A 23,364-nucleotide genomic window follows, 5' to 3' on the forward strand; every position below is an offset into this window, starting at 1 on the left:
AATAAGTCTTTTCCATATAGGGAAGATCCTCATTAATGGGAGTATTTTCCAAAATCCTCTTTGTGTTAGAATTCTATTCATGATGGGATTTTACACAAGCTAGGGTTAATCGTGAGACGCAAGTCGTTTCCATTTAAGATTCCTTGGAGACCACATAATGACCAAATTAGCGCCACGTGGCCCATTGGTCCGTCCACCCTGGCCCAATCATACTGGATCCATCCACTTACCTTGACCTGTTAGGCCCATACAAATGGACCCGTCATCCATAACTCTAATCCGTCATCTTCACTATTCTTCCTCTTCAACTTATAATTGTTATTATATTGGAGTAAGAATGATGCATATAGCCTTTTTGTTTTCCCCTATTTTCATCTTCAGATATAGTCTTAACCTTTCAGCCACTAGTAGGTTGAGATGCCTTCTTAAAACAAGAAATTTCCAACAAAGAAAATATCTAGATATTTCTTATACCCTTTCCAATGACATTAAAATAACGCTTTCATTGTCTTTCTATATTAGCAAAGAAAACGTCCACTAACTAGGAATGAAATTGGGCAGTAGAAAGGGAAAAGAAGTTTGAGCAAAACTAGGCCCTACATATAGTTTGAATTATAAGGTAGCCTCAGTACCGCAATTAGAGTGGCACGGAGAATCTAACATCTCCGTAGGCTTTAATATTGATAGATTAAACTATTCAAGTGTGAAAACTGATTTTAAGCGGGAAATTTGTGTATTGATGAACCTATTTTTGGTGTTGCTAGGTTCTAATTCTACTAATTTAGTGTGACTTAAGGGTGGTTGATTTCATATTTATGCAAATTAGAGGTAAGTGGTGTTTATTAATTTTAGGGGTTTTTCCAAAATAGTGTTGATTATCAAACTATTCTCATATCAAGAAATATGTTGATATTCTATATATAAATTGATATTTTATAAATGTTTGATGTGCACATTGACTATTTGTTTTATGAAAAACTTGTGGGACAACCTGAATTTTTTTAACCTTATATGTGTGTACATATCTTTATATTTTTGAGAATTATGAATGGATTATTTTTGTGAGCATATTGAATATGTTTTGAAAACCTATGGCAAGTCGTGATTAAAAGCTCAGTATTGTATTTAGTCCTTAGCAAGAGACAATCAAACTGCAGCTAGTTCTTAGCAAGGGACGGTCCTAGAAAAGGGGACAGTGCACATTTGATAGCTCTTTAGCAAGGGAGTATACTATTGAGAATCCAAAAAGGAAGCTCCTTAACAAGGGAGTGCACCTTTAGGTTCCAAATGAGCCATCCTTAAGAAAATTGATGAAAATAAGGTTCTAGTCCTAAAAGGGGACAACATAACCCTATTAACAGGACGTAAACGTTGACCACGAGAAAAGCCTAAGAAATTGTTTATATGATGGTATTGATATATGTATTATGATGGCTCACAATATAAATATATATTTTTTATATGAAGTATCTGATGATAAAATATTGATGAGTTACAAGTTATGAATTTGTTGTAAGAATTATTTATTTGAAAGGTTTGTTCCCACACTCCAATGTTAGTAAATTCCACTTATTGAGTTATCTCACCCCCCTTTTATTTTCCCTTACAGATACATTAGATGGATTATTGGAGTGAGATTCTTCAAAGACAACAGTTACGAACTATTTTGTAGAACTGATGATTTTATTATTATTTTTATGGCATTAAACATTGTACTGGAGAGTTATTTTAAGGATGTTTTATCTTTGGTGGATTAGAGCTCTGACATTCGTGATGAGATTTTAGGTTGCTGGTTTCTTTTATTTAATATTTTTATGAATTATTTAGATTGAATAGACTTTTATTATTTATGATTTTGGGGCATTACAATATATATATATATATATATATATATATTTATATAAACCGAAACCTCTAAAGCTTTCATAATTTTCCATGTCAGTAAAATATTTAAATAAAATTATCATTTATTATTTTGTTTAGTCCAAACTTAAAAAGGAGTGAAACTCTATCTTTCTAACAAGTCCAACTTAAACTCAAACTCATCATTATCATTTTTTTAAAAAAAATTATTTTTGTTTAACCCAAATTAACATTGAGTGAAACTCTATCTCTCTAATAAGTTCAAACTTAAACTCAAATATTGATAATTTATCTCCAAATTTGCGAATTGAGTGAAACTCTATCTCTCTAATAAGTCAAACTTAAATTCAAACTCAAACATTGATAATTTATCTCCAAATTTGCGAGGTTAATCATGAACACTATAAAAACAAAGCAAACCCTAATATTCTTTTTTAAAAGTCAGTAGAGGTATGAGCTCTTCTTATGTTATTTTCTTCTCTTTTACTTTGTTAAATATATATATATATATATATTATGGTTTTTCATGTATTTAAAAAAAAATAATTTTCATACATAAACCACCAAACTCTCTTTAGCCGTTTTTTACAAGATAAAGAAGCTTGCTATAATTGAAATTATTTTTTCGAACATAACCCATCTTTCTCTTATATTTCTCTATTGTTTAATCATATATATTTTGTTTTATTTCAATAATTTTTAATTAGTGAATCATCTGACTTTTTAATATTTTTTTGTCTTTTAGAAATTTTAATATCTAAAATTTTGAGTTTTTTTTTTTTTTTTTTTTTTTTGCAATATCTGAAACTGACATATTCTTTGTAAACCATTGCACGTTCAATCAATGACTTTTTCATCAAATTATAATACAGATTAAGTGTGCGTTTGTTTCAGGTACTATAAGTTGAAACGGGCTTTTTGAAACCAAAAAAATTAAAAGTGTGTTTGGTAAGATTTAAAAGTTGTTTTCTCTAAAAAGCTACATTTTGAATTTGTGAAGGAAGAGCACTTTAACAGGAAGGCAGCTCTCAGCTGCTTTTGCAAAAGCCAAAGGGCTTTTTGAGCATTATCGTTGGAAAGCCACCGGTTATTTCCCGAATTGCCCACTGTGTTTGCAGCCCCAGAATGGCAGAACCTTTTGATAAATTAATTTCTACAAAGACCACAAAAAATAGTGTCTAGTCCAGGTTCAATTCAATAACAAATTTCCAAGTCTAAACACAAAAAAATCTATAACAAATTCCCAAATCAACTAAGGAAAAAAAAAAAAATCAATCCCTTGCAAATTAGGATTCCTTAAAATGCAAAACAAAAAAACATCAAAATATAGCAAAATCTTTCAAATGGAGTTTATACCCATCTTGCGGTGGATGGATTATGGAGGTTTGGAGAAGAAGTTGAAGAGTCTCTCCAAGAGGATGAATGAGTTCTTGCAAGCACTTATTGATGAGCAAAGGCGTAAGGAGGAACAGGGTAACACTATGATTGACCATATGCTTTCGTTTGCTTTGCTCTGATCCAATCTTCAATCAATGACCGGCGACCACCTCTCTATCTTTGTTGTTCTTCATTTTCTTTGGGTTTGCCAAGATCTCTCTATCTTTCATTTTGATCTTTCTCAGTTCTCACTCTCTCCCCTTTGATGAAGTAGTAGTTTAGAGGAGGTGAAACAGAGTTAGAGAGAGAGAGACGTTGGGATTTTTTTTTGAAAATAACTATAAAAGCCAAACTATATTATTAGTTAGCCAAGGTTTGAAACTAATTTGGTATCTAACAAATTGAGTGTTTTACTCTCGATTTTGGGTTATAAATCAAGTATGATGTACTTGATTTTCGCGTTGTGCCAGCATCTGAGCTGGAGAATCTATCCACGTAGGCATGGAAATCAAGTCTAAGGGTGTGCAACAGTTAACCAATCTAACTCAACCCAACTAATAGGCATGACTATGCATTCAAAGCTAGTAGTACCATTGACAAACTTAGAATTTTAGAAATGGAAAAAAAATTCAACATAATGTAAAAGGATAAGAGGAGAATATAGAAATTCAATAGGTGGTCGATTTTAATTTTACCTCACCTTCCTAAACAACGCACGATTGATGTTCTTTTAGAAACCTTAACATCGAACCTTCCATGGGACCAGGACCGAACTCATTAGGGATCTTAACAGCAACGACAGCCATACTGCACGAAGTTTAGGAAGTCAAGAGTAATATAAGCACATGTTGAAGATAAATTGGCAAGGATCTCAATGTATAGCCTAATTTCTTGCACAAACGATAAGTATGACAATCAACCACAGGGAATAAAGATATATAAAAAAAACTCAATATGCTGCCAAAAACTCAGTATGAGCTAAATTAATTAAGCCCTCTACATTTCTCCATTTTCATTCAAATGTGTTCTAAGGAGTTAGAATTTACACCTTCAGCCTCATCATAATATGCCTCAGAAATCACGTTTTTGAGTGGCTTTCATCAAGCATCATTCCTTAACCACAAACCTAGATTTCGTATTCAGCAATTTAAAAATAATAATAATGGAATCACCTCTTGGCTGCATTAATTACAGAATGAGGGTACTTCCCTAGTTGCAGATTGATCATCTAATATATCCAATGCTAAGAACCTAAGAGTCATTTTCCTTTTAGTAAATGATGATGTACAACCAAAGAGAGGCATGTGAAGATTTTTCCTTCTCAATTTCGGTCACTACAGCTTATAAAGCTAAACCAAGTGCTTATTATTTCCAAAAAATCATAGGTTTTGGCATACGAACAAACAGGTGGACAGGCAAAGAGTAGTATGTTAACATGTAGATCCAAAAAGCAATTTGCATTTTCCCTATTCTTCAATTTATACTATTCCATCAATCCCCATTCTTATGGCAAAGTTATCAATGTTTTAGCAGTTGGCAATGGAATCATCCACCCTTAGGCTACAAAATACCACTCTTCTCGCCACTACCTAGATAGGATATTGTCTAACAACCTTCATGGACTGACCATTCCATCCCAACTTCCATTGCAGCATGATACCGATACTCCCCTCATCACATTCACACCTCCACTATAGGTTCATCTCACAATCAAAATGGTTTTGTTATGAATGCCTATCTACAATCACTGGGGACCACTTTCATTGGGGGTTTTTTCCATTTCCAATGAAACATAATTAACACTACAAAATTTCAAGCAAAAAAAAAAAAAAAAAAGCCTGTAGTGTAACAAGAACGTATATATGATGTATCTAAAGCAAACCCAGAAAAAAGAAATAAATCTGGAGCATTAATAAATAAAAAAATTATTCTGATCTAATCAAAGCAAGCAAATTGAGAAGGGGTACCTACCTTTAGATTGAGGTTGAGTAGTGGCACGAGGTTTGAAGACTGAGAGTGAGAGTTTGAAGAGTGATGAGGTTGAGTAGTGGCGTGGCACGAGGTTTGAAGGAGAGTGAGAGTTTGAAGAGTGAGGGTTTGAAGAGTGAGAGTTTGAAGAGTGATGAGGTTGAGCAGTGGCGCAAGGTTTGAAGATTGAGAGTGAGGGTTTGAAGAGTGAGAGTGAGAGTGAGAGTTTGAAAAGTGATGAGGCTAAGTAGTGGCGCAAGGTTTGAAGAGTGAGAGTGGGGGTTTGAAGAGTGAGAAACTGTGAGGACTCGGTGTGTTTGAGTTTGAGTGTGTTTAAGTGATCTGTTGAGTGTGTTTGAGTTTGAGTGATGTTTTGAGTGATTTTAACACGTGGAGGGATGAACTGAAATCGAGTTTAGTAGGCTCGGTTTCCATTAAAACTAAATCGAGTTCTTTGGGCTCGATTTCCTTTATACCAAACCGAGTCCTTTGGGCTAGATTTACAGGCCTACGTGGATAGTTTGTCCACCTCAGCTGCTGGTGCAATGGGAAAATCAAGTGCAATATACTCGATTTATAATCCCAAAATCAAGAGTAACACACTCGATTTGTTAGATACCAAAATAGTTTCAAACCTTGGCTAACTAATAATATAGTTTGGTTTTTATAGTTATTTTCAAAAAAATCCAAGGCGTTGAAACTTAAAAGAAGAAAAAATGTGAAGAAATGTGTGCTGTGTGGAGGAAAATAGAGATAAGGGAGTAATAAAGAAGACAAAAGGTTAAGAAGATGTGGCTGAGAAAAAAAGGGGAAAAAAAAAAAGGTTTTGTGTTAGTTATACGTGTGGTGTGGGGCACAGGCTTGAACAATTTTTTATTATTATTATTTTTTTAAGTATGCTTATGAAAAAAAAAATTGTATTAGAGAAATGCTATCTTTAAAATATTTGTAAAACAAATTTTAGTTAACAATATTTTTACAACAAATTTTAGTTAACAATAAATTATTATTGTTATTATTATTATTAAGTAATTTTTTTAAGTAAGTATTATTAAGTAGTTGGTTTAAGTATGAAATAATCTCCCTTATATATACATTGTCCTGTTTGGCAATTTATAACTCAAACCGCCACTTTTTTAAGTGCTAGCCAAACACTCAGTTTTTTCAAAAAGCACTTTTTAACGGTTTTTACCAAATACTTAGCTTTTTAAAAAAGTCCAGTTTCAAAAAAGTCCAGTTTCATACCGCACTTTTTGAAACCCGCACTTTTTCAAAAAGCCCAATTTCAAAAAGTTAAATCAAACTCACCCTAAAGTTATATTAGAGTAAATCATATAATGGTGTAGTTTCTTAAATTTTCTATTAAATTATTTTAGTTTAGCTTACAAGAAAGTAGGTTATCATGTAAATATAAATCCAATGCATTGTATGGTTAAAAGCTAGTAGGGCTATAAACGAGCCAAGCTCAAGCGAGTAGTGCCTGTTTGAGCTTGGCTCGTCAGTAAAAATCAAATGCTCAAGCTTGGCTCGAGCTTGAGACAAGCCTAAATATGATGTTTGAACCTGAGCTCGTGGGAAAACCCAAAAGCTTGAGCTCGGCTTGATAAATTAATCAAGGCAAGCTCGAGCCTAACATCAAGCTCAAACTTAAGCTCAAGTCAAGTTTTTTTGCTTGGGATCTAACAAAATTGCATTATCAAGTGCTCAAATCTCCAACAATCAAGTAAATAAAAATAAGAAAATAATATACTCATTTGTTCATGGTTCTAATTCCACCTGTGATTAGCTAACCACAGAGGACTTTGCAACTAAGGAAAAGAAAAGCTCTGACCCATTCCAAAATACATACCAGACTCCACAACCACAATTCACTAATTACAAAGTTAAGTTATTATCAAATGAATTCAACCAACAAGATTTTTCTAAGTTATATAGAAATTTCATAAACAACCATAACTTGGAAATCAAAACGATTTTGCAATATCAAACAAACTACAGTGCAAACAACTATAAAAATATATAGAAAATTTTTAAACATGAAAATTTACCTATGGTGAGAGAAGGCTATGAATGTCTTGGAGGATGGAGGTAGAGAGCGAAGATGGTAGTGATGCCAAATACTACACCGAATCTAGAGCTGTTGTCGGAGCTCTTTGCACACCCACTACACCGGATTTAGGCTGCAGACTGCATATGATAGACATGGACTCATTGAGTGACAGTTGAGAATTTCAGTTTGAATAAAATTGAATTGGGTTTTTTTTTGGTTCAATGATAGAATTAAATTGTCAAGTTTCAGTAGAGAAAGAAACTAAACTGTATTAAGATATAGTGTATTCAGATGGAAATGATACTTAGTAAATGACTAAACTAGTAAACTGTAACACACGAAAATAATAGGAAAAGACAACCAAGGGACATCTAAGATGGTGAAGTGAAGTCCAGCTGTATGCATGAAGTATTGCTGTACTAGAGAACTCTAGAAGTGGAATTGAAAAGTCTAGAAAAAGCGTGAATTACTAAAAGAAGTCTCCAGTCTTTTTTTTTTTTTTTTTTTAATGTTTTATTTTTTAAAGGAAAGAAAAAAAACTTAAAGTAATGGATACTAAAAGGTGGTCTCACGTGAGAAATTTTATTATTAAAATATGTATAATGTAAAAATATTTAGTTTATTTAGCAAATATATATTAAGCTTTTTATCAAGCTATACATGAGTTTAAGGTTGACTTGTGTTGTATTGAGCTCTATTGTTCACGAATGAATTTTTTTGCTCAGGCTCGGTTTGTTTATTAAACAAGCCGAAAACTAAGGCTCAAGTTTAGCTTATTTATAAACAAACAAATATGAATGAGTTTTTTATTGAGTTGTGTCCGAATTGTTCACAATCTGGTTTGTTTTAAGCAAAGCTAGTCTTTGGTTTTTTTTTTTTTTTTTTAAAAAAAGGAGGCAAAAATAAATGAGCGCGTCAAAGACCGTTAACTCCCTGACAAATAATAATTCATGTTTGTTCGTTCTCATATCAGTACTTTCTATTCTAAAGTGTAAAAAAAAAAAAAAAAAAAAATACAAGTTTATGAGTAGGCATGTGATGTTGGGGATGCGGGTGGCGGCAGTGGTGGTGCTAGGTTTGGTAGTCTCACCTGGTGAGTCACTGACCTGCACATCACAGAAATTCACAGACAAGGTTTACGCCAACTGCACCGATCTTCCATACCTGGGTGCCTATCTATACTGGAATTACAATGCCTCCAGTGCCACACTGTCGATAGCCTTCCTGGCCAATCCACCCCAAGCCGATGGCTGGGTGTCGTGGGCCATCAATCCCTCATCCACCGGGATGGTTGGGTCCCAGGCCCTGCTGGCCTACAGACCCAACAGCTCCATCCCGACCGTGAAAACCTACAACATCAGTTCCTACAACTTCTCGTCGTCCGGGACCAAGCTGTCGTACGATGTGTCGGACATCAGCTCCTGGTTTTCCGACTCGACTATCATGATCTTCGCCACATGGAGGCTCCCGGAGAAGACTGAGAAGGTGAACCATGTTTGGCAAGTGGGTCCCGTTAGTCAAGGAGTCCCTGGGCCCCACTTATTAAAACGTGATAATCATCTATCCACTGGGGTTCTACAACTTCTGCCGTCGTCGGGTTCTACAGGTACGGCTGCTTTCTTTTTATCATTTTAAGTAACAATATAATTTAAGGGGTGTTTGTTTCGGGTGAAAATCACTTCTTGCTTTTCTAAAAATGCGGGTTTTTGGTTGGTCTGGAAAATAGAATTTTCCGGAAATTGATTTCCGTTGATCCAAAAAAAAAGGCTTTGACTACGGAAATGAATTTGCGCTTCTATTTTCACTTCAAATGAATTCCGGACCGAGAGAGAGAGAGAGAGAGAGAGAGAGCATGCGAGAGGAAGAAGAGGCCCCCGAGCTCCAGTCCAGTCCGACGATCGCTGGCGAACCCCGAGCTCCAGTCCGCGCCGATCGCATGCACCAGTCGATCTCGCAAGCTCCAGTCCGACGATCGCACCGCTCCGCTTGATCGTCATCCCCGACCGTGTCGCTGGATCGTCCTCGACCTAGATCGTTGTCCCCGATCGCGATCTTGCCTTCGCGCCGATCGCGATTGCAGCATCAATCGGCTTCGCGCGATCTCGCCTTTGCGCTGATCGCGATCGCAACACCAATCGGCTTCACGCGATCTTGCCACTTGTCGAACCCAGTCGCGACCCGATCTTCGACCCACCGATCTCTCTCTATGTGATTTTGATTTCTGTTGTTGTTGTGGTGGTGTGGTGGTGGTGTTTTGGTGGTTGTGGCTTTTGATTGCCGGAGTTTGCTGTCGTGGGTTGAATTACCGTGTGAAAAATTTGTAGGAAAATAGCATTTTCAACCATACAACCAAACACTAAAAAATATTTTTCACAACATTTTCTGAAATGCAACCAAACACTTAAAAATATTTTCCTTTCCGGAAAATAACATTTCCGGAAACTAAGTATTTTCCGGAAAATCACTTACATGAAACAAACACAGCCTAAGTAACAAAAAGTAGATGAAGAGCTAACATAATTTTAGTGGAAGTAATAAAAAATGACTTATCAATTTTGAAAGTAAAAGAGGATATGACTGTAGATAAAATAAAATGGAAGAAAAGAATAACTCTAAAAATTTGAGATTAAAGCTTATTTTTGCTGTTGTGTTACTGTAGGATAACAACTCATGGAAGTAGCCCTAATTTTTAGGAGACCACCTAAAATATGGAGTTTGCATGTGTTAAAGGATTTATGCCCTGGTTTTGCCAAATTACCAATTTTAAACCAAGTTGATTATTAATTCAATTATGTGCTAGTTCTTAAGTGGTTAACGCATATACCATATCACACAAGACAACAGGCACAATGACATGCAATATGGTGACCCAGGGTGGGCCAATGGAACACTCATCCCAAAATAAAAATCACGGAGGTGGTTTAACCTATCAACCCCAAGGAAATAATATCCACTAGAATTGAATGTAAGTTTATACAATAAATTTAATTATAAATCTATAGCTATCTCGGATAGTACTTACTAACGTGACCTCATATAGCTCCAAATCCATGAACTTAGGCCGGCTCAATGTATTATGAGGCCTAAAGTGAAAAATTTTAGTGAGCTTTTTCAATTCTAAATATTAATTAAATACTATTTAGTTGACTTTCTATTTTATATACATTTTTTTGTATTAAAAAAAATTCTTGTTTTTTGAGATGTAAAATTGCTAATTAAGTTTTATTTACATCTCTTTCACAAGTTGTTAAGAAACTTTTGTCAATAATTATTCAGCACATTCATAATAATTTTTATTGGTGAAATAGTTTATAGTTTCAATTAAGTTGGATTTCTACTATCTCAATGTTTTGGGAGCATTAAAACTCTTTAATTTTTTTTTTTTTTTTTTTTGGTTTGTACAAGTGCGGCTTGCCTTGAGCCTGCCTTGCATGGATTCTTCTATTTTTGGACTTTGTTGAACTTGAACTTCTCGCTCACAATTTCAAGTACCCATTTGAAGATTCACACTAGCAACTTTAATGTAACCAAATTGTAGCAACTTCACCTTGATCATTGGATCTTTAGAACTTTGAACTTGGATCTCTAGTTGATGCTTGACAAGAGCTTGAAAAATCTCTAATGCTTGTGTACAATACACGACTCTCAAAAAGTCTATAAAAACTTGCCCTAGATTGCTTTTATACCTGGTTTGAAAACCAAGAACCCTAGATCAAAAAAGTTGGCTGAAATGAATTGGAAACCTGATTTTACACGAATCTCTATCAATTGAGATCTTGTTTTGATCGATCGAGTCTAGTGAATCTCGATCGGTTGAGTAGGGATCGAGCTAGTGTCGAGATTCCAGAAACTTGGGTCTTCTTGGGTAGAACCTTGGTCTTGTCTTGGACTTGAACATACTTCAAAATACACTAAAGACACACTAAGGGCTCGTTTGGTACATGTATTTAAAAACTGAAAATTGTTGTTTGAAAACATTTGTGGAAATACGTGTGGGTAAAAAAGTGTGTGGAAAAACGTGTAATGTTATTTAAGAACTGAAAATTATTATTTGAAAACACAAACCAAACACCCCCTAAGATTCCCTAAGTTGATTACAAATGGTCACGGTTTCCCAACCTAGTCCTATGGACTCAATAACATGTGTATCCCATAGATTTAGATTAGGTTTCCTATGTCTTTGACTTAACATAACATCCCATTAATCTAGGCTCGGTTTCCTCTGTCCAATCATAACACCATCTGAGATGGAATATGTACCACTTCCACTTGACACACATGTTGGCTTTACAAGCTATGTCACTTTCAACAGACAAGGAGTACATTAAGTATTTCCATATTCCAAAAAACTGAGTATATTTTCCCATAAAATTATTAAAAGTGCATTTATTTGTTGATATCTTTCGATGATGCTACTGAGTTACCTTCTTGTGCATTAGAATTTAAAGCATGCAGGTTAAAAATTTAGGCTTCAATATCCACTCAATGTGTGTATCCTTTATCATTAGAAATATGGTTTTGCTCTTCAAAGCACCTCATGACTGCATAGTAGAAGCATTGCTGGCAATCATTCTAAAGTTTTGGCTTTTCTTTTATTTTCAGATCAAAACGGAACATTTCCACCAACACCAGCACCAGCACCACAGTAATTCAAACCATCTAGACAAGCTCTCAGTTTGAAATGAATGTTATATTTTTGCTTTATGCTTCAAACACTTCAAGTTGACTTACAATTACATTGCCCCCCCCCCCCCCCCTCCTTTTCTCTCTTTTGCAGAACAGGTGTTGGAGATTTCTTCTCTGAGATATCTACTCAATTTGTGTATCATTTATTATTAGCAAGCCAATATGGTTTTGCTCTACAAAGCATCTCACGTCTGCGTAGTTCTAAACTTTTGGCTTTATTTTTATTTTGCAGATCAAAATGGAACATTTCCACCGCTACAGTAAGTCTTGCCATCTAGACGTGCTCTCAGATTGAAATAACTGTTATATTATTGCTTTATGCTTCAAAAACTCCTTCAAGTTGACTAACAATTACATAAAATTTTCCATTTTTTCCCCCTCTTTTGCAGCACAGGTGGTTGAGTCTTCTCTTGAAAATTTCTTCAGTGTTTCTTATCTGTTCTACCTTTTGCTGTATGGGGTCAAAAGTTATATGCCAAATATGGGCTTTAGTGTTATTTATGATAAAGTACCACTTATTTCAAAAGTTTAAGCTAGACATAGGATTTCAGTTCAGAATCAGTTACTCTAATATAAACTACCATTAGATCCAAAAATTTAAGTTGATAGAAATGGTGAATTTAATATAGTAACTGTTATTCCAATAATTTCAAGCTTACATTGCGGTGGCATTTTAAGAAGGTATTTCAAGTGGAGCCATTGCTGGCATGTCTATAGCAGCAGTTGCTGGAGCATCTATTTTGGCATTTTGTCTGTATGTGGGGGTATATGGAAGGAAGAAGAAGAAGGAGGAGGCTGTGGAGATATCAACTCTCCTTGCAGTATCCCAACACCAGTACGTTCAACATAGACATGGTAATATTTATGCTTTGGTGAACCATCTTATCGATTTTAATTATTTTAAGAGAGACATTTAAATTTGAAATGATCATTTGGTAAGTGTCACTCATTTCTATATGAATAATGATAAGAGTTAACTATCATGAGTTGCAAAACTTATTTTTGGAACATGCCTTTTCTCTGCATATTTTTCCATGCTTTGATTTTCATTTATTGCATATATTTTATATCTCAAATTATGAGAATTATGAATTTGGATGAATAGATACTTCTTGAGCAGCATCATAAGACCCATAAAGAAATTTTCAATGAAGAGAGTTTACACCTTCATTTTATAGCACATTGGATGTGTTGAAGCATAGTCTTGGGTATTGCCTCCATGCATGAAACATGCACCCCATTTACCATATGCATCCAACCCACAATTGTGTTTCTAATAAAGCCTGATAATAAGGCATGCCTCAAGATGTTGACCTCAAATGCCTTCAAAAGCAGAGCCAAACAACAAAAATAGGTGACTCTCCCTCAGTGCGTATTGCTTTATTGCTTTCTTGGCTACCACCTCTTGCCTAGGACTTACTGGCGGCAATATGGGTTAGAAATGGTGAAGCTACTCTTTGTGGCTACGATTAGAGCTAGTTTAGTAACATCATTTGACAGCCTTGCTAACTCATCTGTTATTGGGTCAAACTATTTGTAAGGTTCCAATAGGAAAACACTTAAAAATTGCAAAGGGTGTACCATATGCATCATTTGCAAGCTCATGTTTCTCTCACATTTTTCCAAAATTTATAATCACATATAATGAGTTTTTTCTTGCAATGACATAGCTTTTGTACACAATTCCAAAAGAAAGCTTCAGAATTGGTTTCTTTTACTGGTGCTCCTTCGTCATGGCTCACAGGTATTACCATGGACAAATCTGTTGAGTTCTCATATGAAGAGCTTGCAAAAGCCACTGATGACTTCAGCCTGGATAATAAGATTGGGCAAGGTGGCTTTGGATCTGTTTACTATGCAGAATTACGAGGAGAGGTTTGTTGAATCTTACATTGTTGTCTGGCTGTCATACTTCAGAATCTGAGTCATATATACATTCAAACCATGATGTAACATGAGCCTTCTTGGCTTGAAAGCACCATAGTAAGAGCAAAAGGTCCACCCCATCTCTGAAGTCTCACGGCATTTAGACATCCATACTGTCAGAACTTTAGAATCTAATCATAAAAATTCAAACCGTGGTATGTCATAGCAGTCCTCTTTGAGAATTCAAAAACCATGTAATTTTTTCACATTTACTCCAACACCATGATAAACTACAACTTATTTCTAAATCTTAAGCTGTTAAGAAATGATAAATTTAAGCATTTAAAATTTATTCTAACAGACTCTTTCGTCCTACTATCATGCAGAAAGCTGCAATTAAGAAGATGGATATGCAAGCATCTGAAGAATTTATTTCTGAACTGAAGGTTTTAACTAATGTTCATCACTTGAACCTGGTAATATGCTTTCCCTGTAATTTTATTCTCTACTTCAATTTATTTTGGTAGATTTCAAATTCAAAATAAATCCTACTGATGGCTCAGGCATTATGCCAACATGGTTAGAGACTGGGAGCAGATTGTACATTAGAAAACTCAGTCAGAATCCTCTAGCTGATCGATTCTGCACCTTGTCCAATCATGTTGTTGTCGGAAAAACTGGTTTTGCATCTCATACAAAACCCACAGTAGAAGCAATACAAGGATCTACTTCATTCATGGAAGATAACATGTAACCTTGAATTCTAGAACAAAGAAGAAAAAGCGTACCTTAGTGCAGTAAAATTCAAAAACAAGATTTGAGAATACCTTCAATCTTCATCCCAATTCCACAGTGTCCAAGATGAGTGGTCTCTCAATTAATTTTCCTTTAGAAAAGTGAATTCCAAAAAAACTTGTACAAAAAAACTGTTTTCTCTTCTTTTAATCATATGTACTTTTTACCTGCTTTGGTAGTTACTTTATTTAATAACTTTCATTAAATAAATAACTGATTATCTAATTGGGTTATCCTTTTGGGCCAGCCCAATTAGGCTTAAGTGTGTGGCTTGGGATGAGACCAAATGGACTAATAAGACTCTAGCTCCAATGGGTCTCAGACTTATCTGTCAACTCTTGACAACCCCAAAATTACCATTAATTATATAACAAGTACTACTATAGAAATATAATTGCACTCTAGACTTTATTAATAAATTATATTCCAAGACTCTAATATGATATCATTTAACCACTCCATAAAACATTCATAGTGAATAAAGTCATAATAAACTGTTATCTTGTAAACAACTATTTTATTCCTTGAGTACCCAGTTTAATCTTTTAGTTATTCATATTTATGAAATCTAATTTCATAAAATATGAACTTTAGTAACTCTTTACTAAAGTGGCCGGCCCTAAATAACCAGTTTCATTAAACTTATCTCAATAGGATATTTCATGTCTCTATAGAAAGAGATTATGGATTCCATCTTGAAAATATGTGTTCCCTCAATACTACGTGTGGTTACCCAATATACTGAGATTTTGACCGTGAAATTAGATCTCACTCTTGATATACCAAAGTAACCTAAATTTCTTGATCGGGTTTACTATCCTCTCAGAATTGAGAGTCTATGAAATTAGAAGTTGTGAGATTAATTATTCAGGTGACAGCTATTAATTGAATAATTAATCTCACAGTGGTCTAGTTCAATATGTCTTACACACTTAAAACATATCAACACATCAACTAGAAGTCTCCACTTCTATTCAATATGTCTTACACACTTAAAACATATCAACACATCAACTAGAAGTCTCCACTTTTATGATCAAGACAAACCATCTTAGTTGATGTGTTATAGTCTTTACAAATGAAACGCCTAATTTCATCACCGACTACGAACTATATTTTGAGTTTACAAGGAACTTGTGATTTATGTCTTTTGTAACTAAATCATATACAATACATCTCAAGAACTATGATAATGTCCCATTAGTTCATTTATAAATAGTCTCATATAATTAAATAATTTAATTATTTATAACATGCCAATAAATTAGATTTTAGGGCATAAACCCTAATAATTGTAACTAGTTACTGATGATTAATATTCTAAGTAAATGTATATGACAATCATAAGTACTTGGCTTACTTTATTATTCGTATTTCATTGGTTGCTAAGAGGCTTATACACTTTTCTAAGCTCTTTTCCATAATGCTCTTTGACATGATACTTTGCTCAGGAGAAAAGCTGGCTTCAGATTTTGGTATATACATAACTATTAGGAACTTTTTGTCAAACCAGTATTTGCTTTCTGTGAGTGCTTAGCTAATATCAAGTTGCTGATTTTGCCCAACTAACAGTTGCATCGTTCAATTATCTTAAGGTGACTATTTGTTTCTATGTTAAACTTCATGCAGGTTCGCTTATTAGGATATTGCGTTGAGGGCTCCTTTTTCCTAGTTTATGAGTATATCGAGAATGGCAACTTAAGTCAACATCTGCACAGCTCAGGTGAAAATGAAAATGCATCTGCTTACTCAACATCTCTTTTCTATTAATGTATGTTCATGACTGCATATTGTATCTTTGGTTTTCAGGAAGGGATCCATTGCCATGGTCTACTAGAGTGAAAATTGCATTGGATTCTGCAAGAGGAATTGAATACATCCATGAGAATACCGTTCCAGTCTACATCCACCGTGATATTAAATCAGCAAATATACTGATAGACAAGAACTTCCAGGGAAAGGTATTCTTGTTTTGACGTAGTAGGCCTGACATCACCGTCATTATTCTAAATTATTTTGGTACAGGTTGCAGATTTTGGGCTAACAAAATTGACTGAATATGGAAGTGCTTCGCTGTACACACGTCTTGTGGGTACATTTGGATACATGGCTCCAGAGTAAGAATTTCCTAATCTTTTTTTTTTTTCAATGTTTCATTTCATTTATTTGTTTACTCTTTTGAAACAGAAAATTTTCATTTGCACATTATAAAGTAGCGAAATTTGTATGGGAGGGGTTTCTGTCCAGTGGCCAGTGCCACTGGATGCGTTGGATACGCGACACGTGTTTGTGTCCAATTTGTATTACATATCCATGTTTGAGTTATTTTTCTAATTTTATTTTCTTACGTTCTTGAACCTTTCTTGCTAAATGCTAATTTTCAAGACATGGTAGGTGGCTTTTTCTCATGTGTTTAGTTGCAAGGATTGCTTTGTCCATCATTATATGGACCATACAAAGAATAAGGAGCAGTATCTATACACACAATTCTTTAGATGATTTTTTTTTTTTTTTTTTTTTTTTTTGTGTGTGGGGGGGGGGGGGGGGGGGGTTCAATTAGTTTTGTCCTCCATGCATGAGCCTAAATTGTGAATTTGGTGCATACCAGGATACCACTGACAGGAAAACTAATTGTGAACTCAAGGATCTTTCCAAGTTTTATAATACAAAAAAAGAAGAAGTTAAACTGAATGCAAAATTTTGTGTGCAGATATGCTCAACATGGTAAGATTTCCCCAAAGATAGATGTATATGCTTTTGGAGTTGTCCTCTATGAACTAATATCAGGCAAGGAAGCTATTGTCAAGACAGATGAATATGTTCCTGAATCAATGGGACTTATTGCTTTGGTTGTTTTCTCTGCCCTTCCTCTGCTTACTATTTATGAATGTAGTTCAAGAATTACTTATTTGAGAATTTACCCAAATTTTATCTATTGATATGATGCAGTTTGAAGATGTACTTAGCCAGCCTGACCCAGAAGAAGATCTTCATAAACTTGTGGACCCTAGACTTGGTGATGATTACCCGTTTGACTCTGTCCAGAAGGTGATTTCTCATTCACAATAAGCATGCAAATTATGGACTACTAGTCTTATTTCTACCAAGAGTCTTATAGCTTAGTGGCATAGCCTTCTCTCCTTTATTAGTAATACCAAGATTTGAATCCACCTCCCTATTGTTGTAAGTTATTACTATCGAGTTATCAACCAAAAAATCTTATTTCTAAAAAGCTTTTGTGGCTGATTTGACTGCAGCTGGTCCAGCTTGCCAAAGCTTGTACACAAGAAAATCCTCAACTAAGGCCAAGCATGAGGTCTATAGTGGTTGCACTAATGTCGCTTTCATCTTCAACTGAGGATTGGGATTTTGGTTCTTCCTATGAAAATCCTGCTGTAGTCCATCTAATGACAGGAAGATAACCATGAAGACTCATGCTCATTAGTGATGCACGCCTTGATAAATGATAAGTGACCCCATGAAGAAAAAGTCCTAATTAACAATTGTTTTGGATATGTCCATCCTCTGTAAATATCTGTCAATAAGTACCATAGGTGATTTGAGAGAGGGTGGAAGAAATGTAGATATTGTGTAGTAGTTTATGTCAATTTGTCTTCAGTTTTTCAAGATTTTTCTGTGCCACCATTCATTGTGAGTTTTTTACCTGGTGTTTATATATCTTTGCTCGGCATATTAATTCATGTTAAGGCTTAGACATGTTCCAACTTCTATTTGAACTTATTCCCCTTTTTTTTTTTTTTTTGAAATTAGAGGCATAAATTAAGTACAACACCATCTAGAGTAACTAACACCCCATGTATCAGCCAACAATTATGGCATATAATAGCATTAGGAGGATGCAAATAAAACACAAAAGAGTCCAACTACTTCCTTCCTTTAGCTAAAAGATTTGTGCAATGGTTTCCTTCTTGATGTGCAACCTGAGTCGTAAAGCCTCAACTTGTTCCATTCTTCCTACTAGCTGAATCCATGCATCTGGGCCATGGTTGCATTATTTAGTATTAGTTTGGAAGAAAACAAGAGGCAGACAAAGATGAAGGAAATGTGTGATCAGCCACTATAAAATTTAAAGGCGTCCTATCTAATGCAACACAGGGCTTTGATGTATGTGTCAGCTGATATGGATAAAAGTGTGCCATGCTATGACAAAGGATTCTTGTCAGAAATCTCAGATACAACAAGATGAAAGAGTTACTTCAGAAAATTTGATTTTGTTGTGTTAGAATATCAGCTCAACGGGCTTAGGTCCATTGTAATATAGTACTGCACTTTACTTGTAAACAACACATACTCTTGCCAATGCATAAAAAGGTCTCTTGTACACTGTTAGCATGTTACACACAGTCAATATATATTGTCGGTTTCATTTCTTGTATTTAAACTCCAGAGGGTTATTATCTATGTATTTAACACATTGGTGTCTATGTTGTATTTCATTTTCTTTCTGGCTTTCACACATAGATGTAGCTATAGCCTTCAAACAAGTAAATTAAACTACTTCTTGCTGAGAAATTTTAGAACAACCAAAATGGCAGTCCGCAATCAGAATATACAAATTTATCACACTTCACAAGTAAATATGGCATATTGTTTGGTTATGATAATGTGATTGCCGTCCATTGATCAAATGTCGTGCTCTCACGTCTGTCATCTTCACCAAAATATTGTACTTTTAGACAAGATGCTATATTTTGTAGTCTTTATGCAATAAAATTGCCTTCATTATGTTTTATTGGAAGAAATCTGGAGGCTGTCTGTGTAAGATTTCCTAATGCAAATTATTTTCTCAACAGAAATTTGGAGGTTATCTTCCTAAAATACCTCTAGTTAATATTGTGAAAAGTTTGGAGGTATAAAAATAAAACTTGAAATATATTTTATAAATAAAAATCTCTATTCAATCATAAGTATATTTTTATTTTGCTTTATAATATTGCTAATTATGAAGTTTCAGTCCCTATCATTGTCTTTTGTGTATGAATTCTAGTTAATTTTTTCTGCAACTCATTATTAGTGTCTTCAATCTCTGGGTCTACAAGGTAGTCCAAAGAAACTATTTTTCATTTTCAGTTTTGCAGTAATGGGATAGTATTATATATTTTCATAATTAAGTGTTTTATACCTCCAAATCTTAGTAAGGAGAATTCTGTGTTTAGCTTTCATAGCCATGAAATCTTTAGAAAGCTTTACCTAATCAAAACTGTGTGATTACCATCTGCTGGCCTCAATAAGCCAAGGAAAACTGCATCGAATAATTTTAGAATAATTAGACAATAGACTGTTAGTTTTTGAATGTTAAGTCTAGATACTTTTTATAAAATGTCTTTGCAATACTTAAATTCTCCTGGAATAATTATAAAGTCCAAATATTATAAGGGATTCTATAGTATTAGACCATTAGCCATGTGGCAAAACTATGTCCAAATGTGAAAGCTTTTGGATTTATTGTTATCGTGTTGTTTAAGACTATGCTGTCATGTTTCAAATTTCAATCGCTCTTAAACATAAATGTTATGCAAATTTCTCTTTATAGTTTGATATTGCTCTCTATCTTTCGATAATTAATATTAATATCTACATATTATTTTATATGTGTTTTTTTTTTTCCTATTAATTATAGCATGGGCAAGATATCAAAGAAAAATGGTAAGAATCCAAGCAAAGAAGTACAATGGACTAGTGTTGTGGATGGTGCTTTAGTAGATACTTTTTTACATCAAGTGAACATAGGTGAAAGAGTTAATAGAACTTTTACCTCTAAGGCATATGATAACATAGTGAAAGAGTTGGTTGACAAATTTCATATGGAGATTAACAATGATAATGTGAAAAATCTACAAAAAACACTGGAAAAAAAAAATCATGAATGCCATGACATATTTAAAGATGGATTGAGTGGTTTTGGATGAAATGATTCTTTATATATATGGATAGCAACCAAAAGTTTGGGAGTCACTCATAGTGGTAAATTATGATTTTTGTGACTTTAATTTTGTATTACATAATTATATATTTGTTGTATTACCATTTTTCTTGGTTTGTAATAGACTAAACCTATTGCCAAGAAGTGGATGAAAATACCTATGCCCAACTACCCTAAGATGGCATAACTTTGGGCTTAAGATACAGTAAAAGGTGATCGTGTTGAAGTTGCAAAGGAGAAACGTGCTAGGTATGCTATATCAAACACTATTAATGAGATTGACATAATAATATCCCAAAGTTTCTTTGGAGAACATTGAAGTCGAAAAAGGTGATCAAATGAGGTCTCCAAAAATTAATGTTGTACATTCTCAATTGTTGTCACAAAATGCAATGTCTTCTAAAAGCAAGAAAAGAAAAGCAGCAGAAGATGATGAACTTGAAAATATAATTTCTCAATCATTTGATAATGTATCCATGGCAATTGATAAGGTGACTGAGGATATGCCAAAATGCTTTTCAAAGTCATGGAGTAGAAGTTCACATAGTTTTGGGCATACTGGAATTGGAACCAATTTCAAAGACTGAGGCCTACATATTTTTTTATGGAAAATCCAATGTATAAGGAGATGTTATTTGGTTGCCTAGACCACGAGCGCAAAGGTGTCCTATTGACACTAATGTCTAGGTCAAAGTGTGGGATTTCTTGGCCAATTTTAGATTTACTTTATTATACATTTTTGTTTTGTTTTGGCAACACTCATTAGAGGAGCTTTTTTATACCATGCATGGACCTTTAAATTTTTATTTTTCCTTTTCAGAAAATATTTATTTTGTTGAATAAATATGTGAAAAATGAAATTCTTTACAGCACACTTAGAAATCTACATAGTTTGATTTTTAGCTACTGTATATTGAATTTTTAAAGCAAATAACAAGCAACAACATTGTTCACATGGAGTTTACGCTAGAATTTTTTTTTTTTTTTTGGTTGTTCTATAAAATGAGGGGTATATAGCAATGTTATTATAAAATAATTAGGTTGTAACTTTTAATAGTAGGGATAATAAAGATGTGATTTTGATTTTCATGTTAAATATTATGAATGAGTTACTTGATAGCAAAATTAAGAAAATTAAAATGGGCACTTAACGTAAAATTAAATTACAATTAAAAACTAATATGGATTTTATTTAGATTTTGGTTCTGCTTCAACTTTAAAATATGGATTCCATTTAGAATCTACCATTCTAAGCATATCCATCCAAAACAAACATCCAGTTGTTGTGCTTGTGCATCTATTATCTAGCTAGTCTAGACCAATTAACAACACAATTGTTCCAATGTAATTACTCATAGATGGTAAAAAAGTTTTAATTAGTTCTGTAATGGGCTTTACTTAACTAAAAGTTTTTCGTAAGAGAGTTGCAATTAGATATCAGAACTTCAATTACTTGGTAAGCTAAAAAATTATATAAATTGGCCTAAATAAATGAACAAAAAATTAATATAGAATTTTAATTCACACAATAAACTAACTAACAATACTATGTCTATATCAAACACTTTTTTGGGAAAAAAAAACAATATTAAATGTTAATTCACCAGCAGAATTTTAAAAACACATATTAGAGAGCACTTTGCTTAATATAAATCAAAATTGAACCAACAAATGACTAAACCAAAGAAGTCAATACCGTACCGGCTGGTATGTATACCGGTATCGAAACATCAACGTTTCATACCAGTTTAAATACCAGCCGTACCGGCCATGTACTGGCCATACCGGCCAATTTCGGGCAATACCGACTGGTACTGAAAAATGTTTCTTTTTTTTCTTTTTTTTTTTTTTTTTAAGTTTTGTAATTTTTGAATTTTTGTTAAGGTAGAATGATAACTTATTTGCATTAACTTATTAGTATTATTTGTTTTCTTAGTATGCAATGGTAACTTTTAAGCTTTCTATTTTTTATATTGTGTTTTTTTTTCTTTTTTAATTGATACTAAAGTCTAAAATCATGAATAATTAGTTCTGAATTGAGCAAATGTTTTATGGTAAACTTTTATATTTATTATAATACACACACACATACACACATACATACATACATATATATATATATATATATATATATGAGATGGGTTCAAGTTACACCTGGTGTAACTCTGAAAAGTTACACATTTTTTAAACTATTGGATTTAAGTAGATCTAACGGTCAAAAAAAGACCCTTATTAATGCTAATATTCTGATTAGGATCTCATTAATTATCCCTCATTTATTGTATTTTATATCTATCTCTAAACTCAAAAAAAGTGTTATATTTGACTCTCTCTATTTTTCTCTCTCTATCTCTTTCTCCTCCATCGTTGTTCCACCTCCATGGGTAGATTGACGACAAAAAAAAAAAAAAAAAAAAAAAAAAAAAAAAAAAGGGTTTTTGCTCATATGCTTCCATATAAACAACTGAAGGTTTTAGAAACGTATTTTCAATCTCATATCATAATTGGGAATCCACAAGGTCAAGAGAGAAAAAAGCACCAAATACACATCAATGATTACATTGATTAGCAAGCCAAAGATTAGATTATGCAACTTCATTATTAGAAGAATAAAGATAGTATTCAAACCCATTTGATACAATAAGCAATTTTTCAGAATTTTCAAAGTATAAAAGTAAAAAGTAGGGAGTCAATTCAAGTTAATCTCTATATTGCCAGACTAGTAAAAAAATTAAATGTCTCATGTACTCTGACTGCTATCTCTTTTGAACAAGTAATATAATTGTTACAAGTAATTAAATGTCTCATGTTATTT

The 23,364-nt window shown here is 33.7% G+C and overlaps 2 protein-coding genes and 1 long non-coding RNA gene across 6 annotated transcripts; 2 read left to right on the top strand and 1 right to left on the bottom strand.

Moving 5' to 3' along the window:
• Positions 1-3,030: 3,030 nt before the first annotated feature.
• Positions 3,031-7,643, bottom strand: LOC126727041 (uncharacterized). Of its 2 annotated transcripts, none has more exons than XR_007656126.1 (2): positions 7,257-7,643; positions 3,031-4,047 (listed from the first exon to the last, which is right to left on the bottom strand). It is a non-coding gene; the product is annotated as an uncharacterized LOC126727041 (long non-coding RNA). The 2 variants fall into 2 exon arrangements; XR_007656125.1 differs by lacking the exon at positions 7,257-7,643 and adding an exon at positions 5,212-6,021.
• A 571-nt stretch (positions 7,644-8,214) lies between these two features.
• LOC126727038 (auxin-induced in root cultures protein 12-like) lies at positions 8,215-12,512 on the top strand. Of its 3 annotated transcripts, none has more exons than XM_050432498.1 (4): positions 8,215-8,864; positions 11,861-11,903; positions 12,036-12,204; positions 12,339-12,512. In XM_050432498.1, the coding sequence occupies exons 1-4, from the start codon at positions 8,282-8,284 to the stop codon at positions 12,474-12,476; spliced, it is 933 nt and encodes a 310-aa protein (XP_050288455.1). In that variant the 5' UTR covers positions 8,215-8,281; the 3' UTR covers positions 12,477-12,512. The 3 variants fall into 3 exon arrangements, 2 of the variants coding, with proteins under 2 accessions (XP_050288455.1, XP_050288456.1); XM_050432499.1 differs by having other exon boundaries at positions 8,218-8,864; positions 12,177-12,204; XR_007656124.1 differs by having other exon boundaries at positions 8,222-8,864; positions 12,041-12,204; positions 12,339-12,467.
• A 61-nt stretch (positions 12,513-12,573) lies between these two features.
• LOC126727036 (chitin elicitor receptor kinase 1-like) lies at positions 12,574-18,232 on the top strand. The gene is made up of 9 exons (XM_050432497.1): positions 12,574-12,799; positions 13,689-13,819; positions 14,197-14,286; positions 16,235-16,328; positions 16,415-16,566; positions 16,631-16,722; positions 17,316-17,454; positions 17,555-17,653; positions 17,863-18,232. The coding sequence occupies exons 1-9, from the start codon at positions 12,652-12,654 to the stop codon at positions 18,025-18,027; spliced, it is 1,110 nt and encodes a 369-aa protein (XP_050288454.1). The 5' UTR covers positions 12,574-12,651; the 3' UTR covers positions 18,028-18,232.
• Positions 18,233-23,364: the final 5,132 nt, after the last annotated feature.

Source organism: Quercus robur, chromosome 5 (genome assembly GCF_932294415.1).
Source record: "Quercus robur chromosome 5, dhQueRobu3.1, whole genome shotgun sequence".
In the NCBI taxonomy this organism is placed as follows: Eukaryota; Viridiplantae; Streptophyta; class Magnoliopsida; order Fagales; family Fagaceae; genus Quercus; species Quercus robur.

What these genes read in the sequence shown, in the direction of transcription:
- LOC126727036 (XM_050432497.1), top strand. Translation starts at nt 12,652, where the DNA reads ATGTCTATAGCAGCAGTTGCTGGAGCATCTATTTTGGCATTTTGTCTG. An exon ending in GTACGTTCAACATAGACATG is followed by an intron (nt 12,800 to 13,688) that starts GTAATATTTATG and finishes CATGGCTCACAG; the next exon opens with GTATTACCATGGACAAATCT. An exon ending in ATGCAGAATTACGAGGAGAG is followed by an intron (nt 13,820 to 14,196) that starts GTTTGTTGAATC and finishes ACTATCATGCAG; the next exon opens with AAAGCTGCAATTAAGAAGAT.
- LOC126727038 (XM_050432498.1), top strand. Translation starts at nt 8,282, where the DNA reads ATGAGTAGGCATGTGATGTTGGGGATGCGGGTGGCGGCAGTGGTGGTG. An exon ending in ACACCAGCACCAGCACCACA is followed by an intron (nt 11,904 to 12,035) that starts GTAATTCAAACC and finishes TCTCTTTTGCAG; the next exon opens with AACAGGTGTTGGAGATTTCT. An exon ending in GGAACATTTCCACCGCTACA is followed by an intron (nt 12,205 to 12,338) that starts GTAAGTCTTGCC and finishes TTTGCAGCACAG; the next exon opens with GTGGTTGAGTCTTCTCTTGA.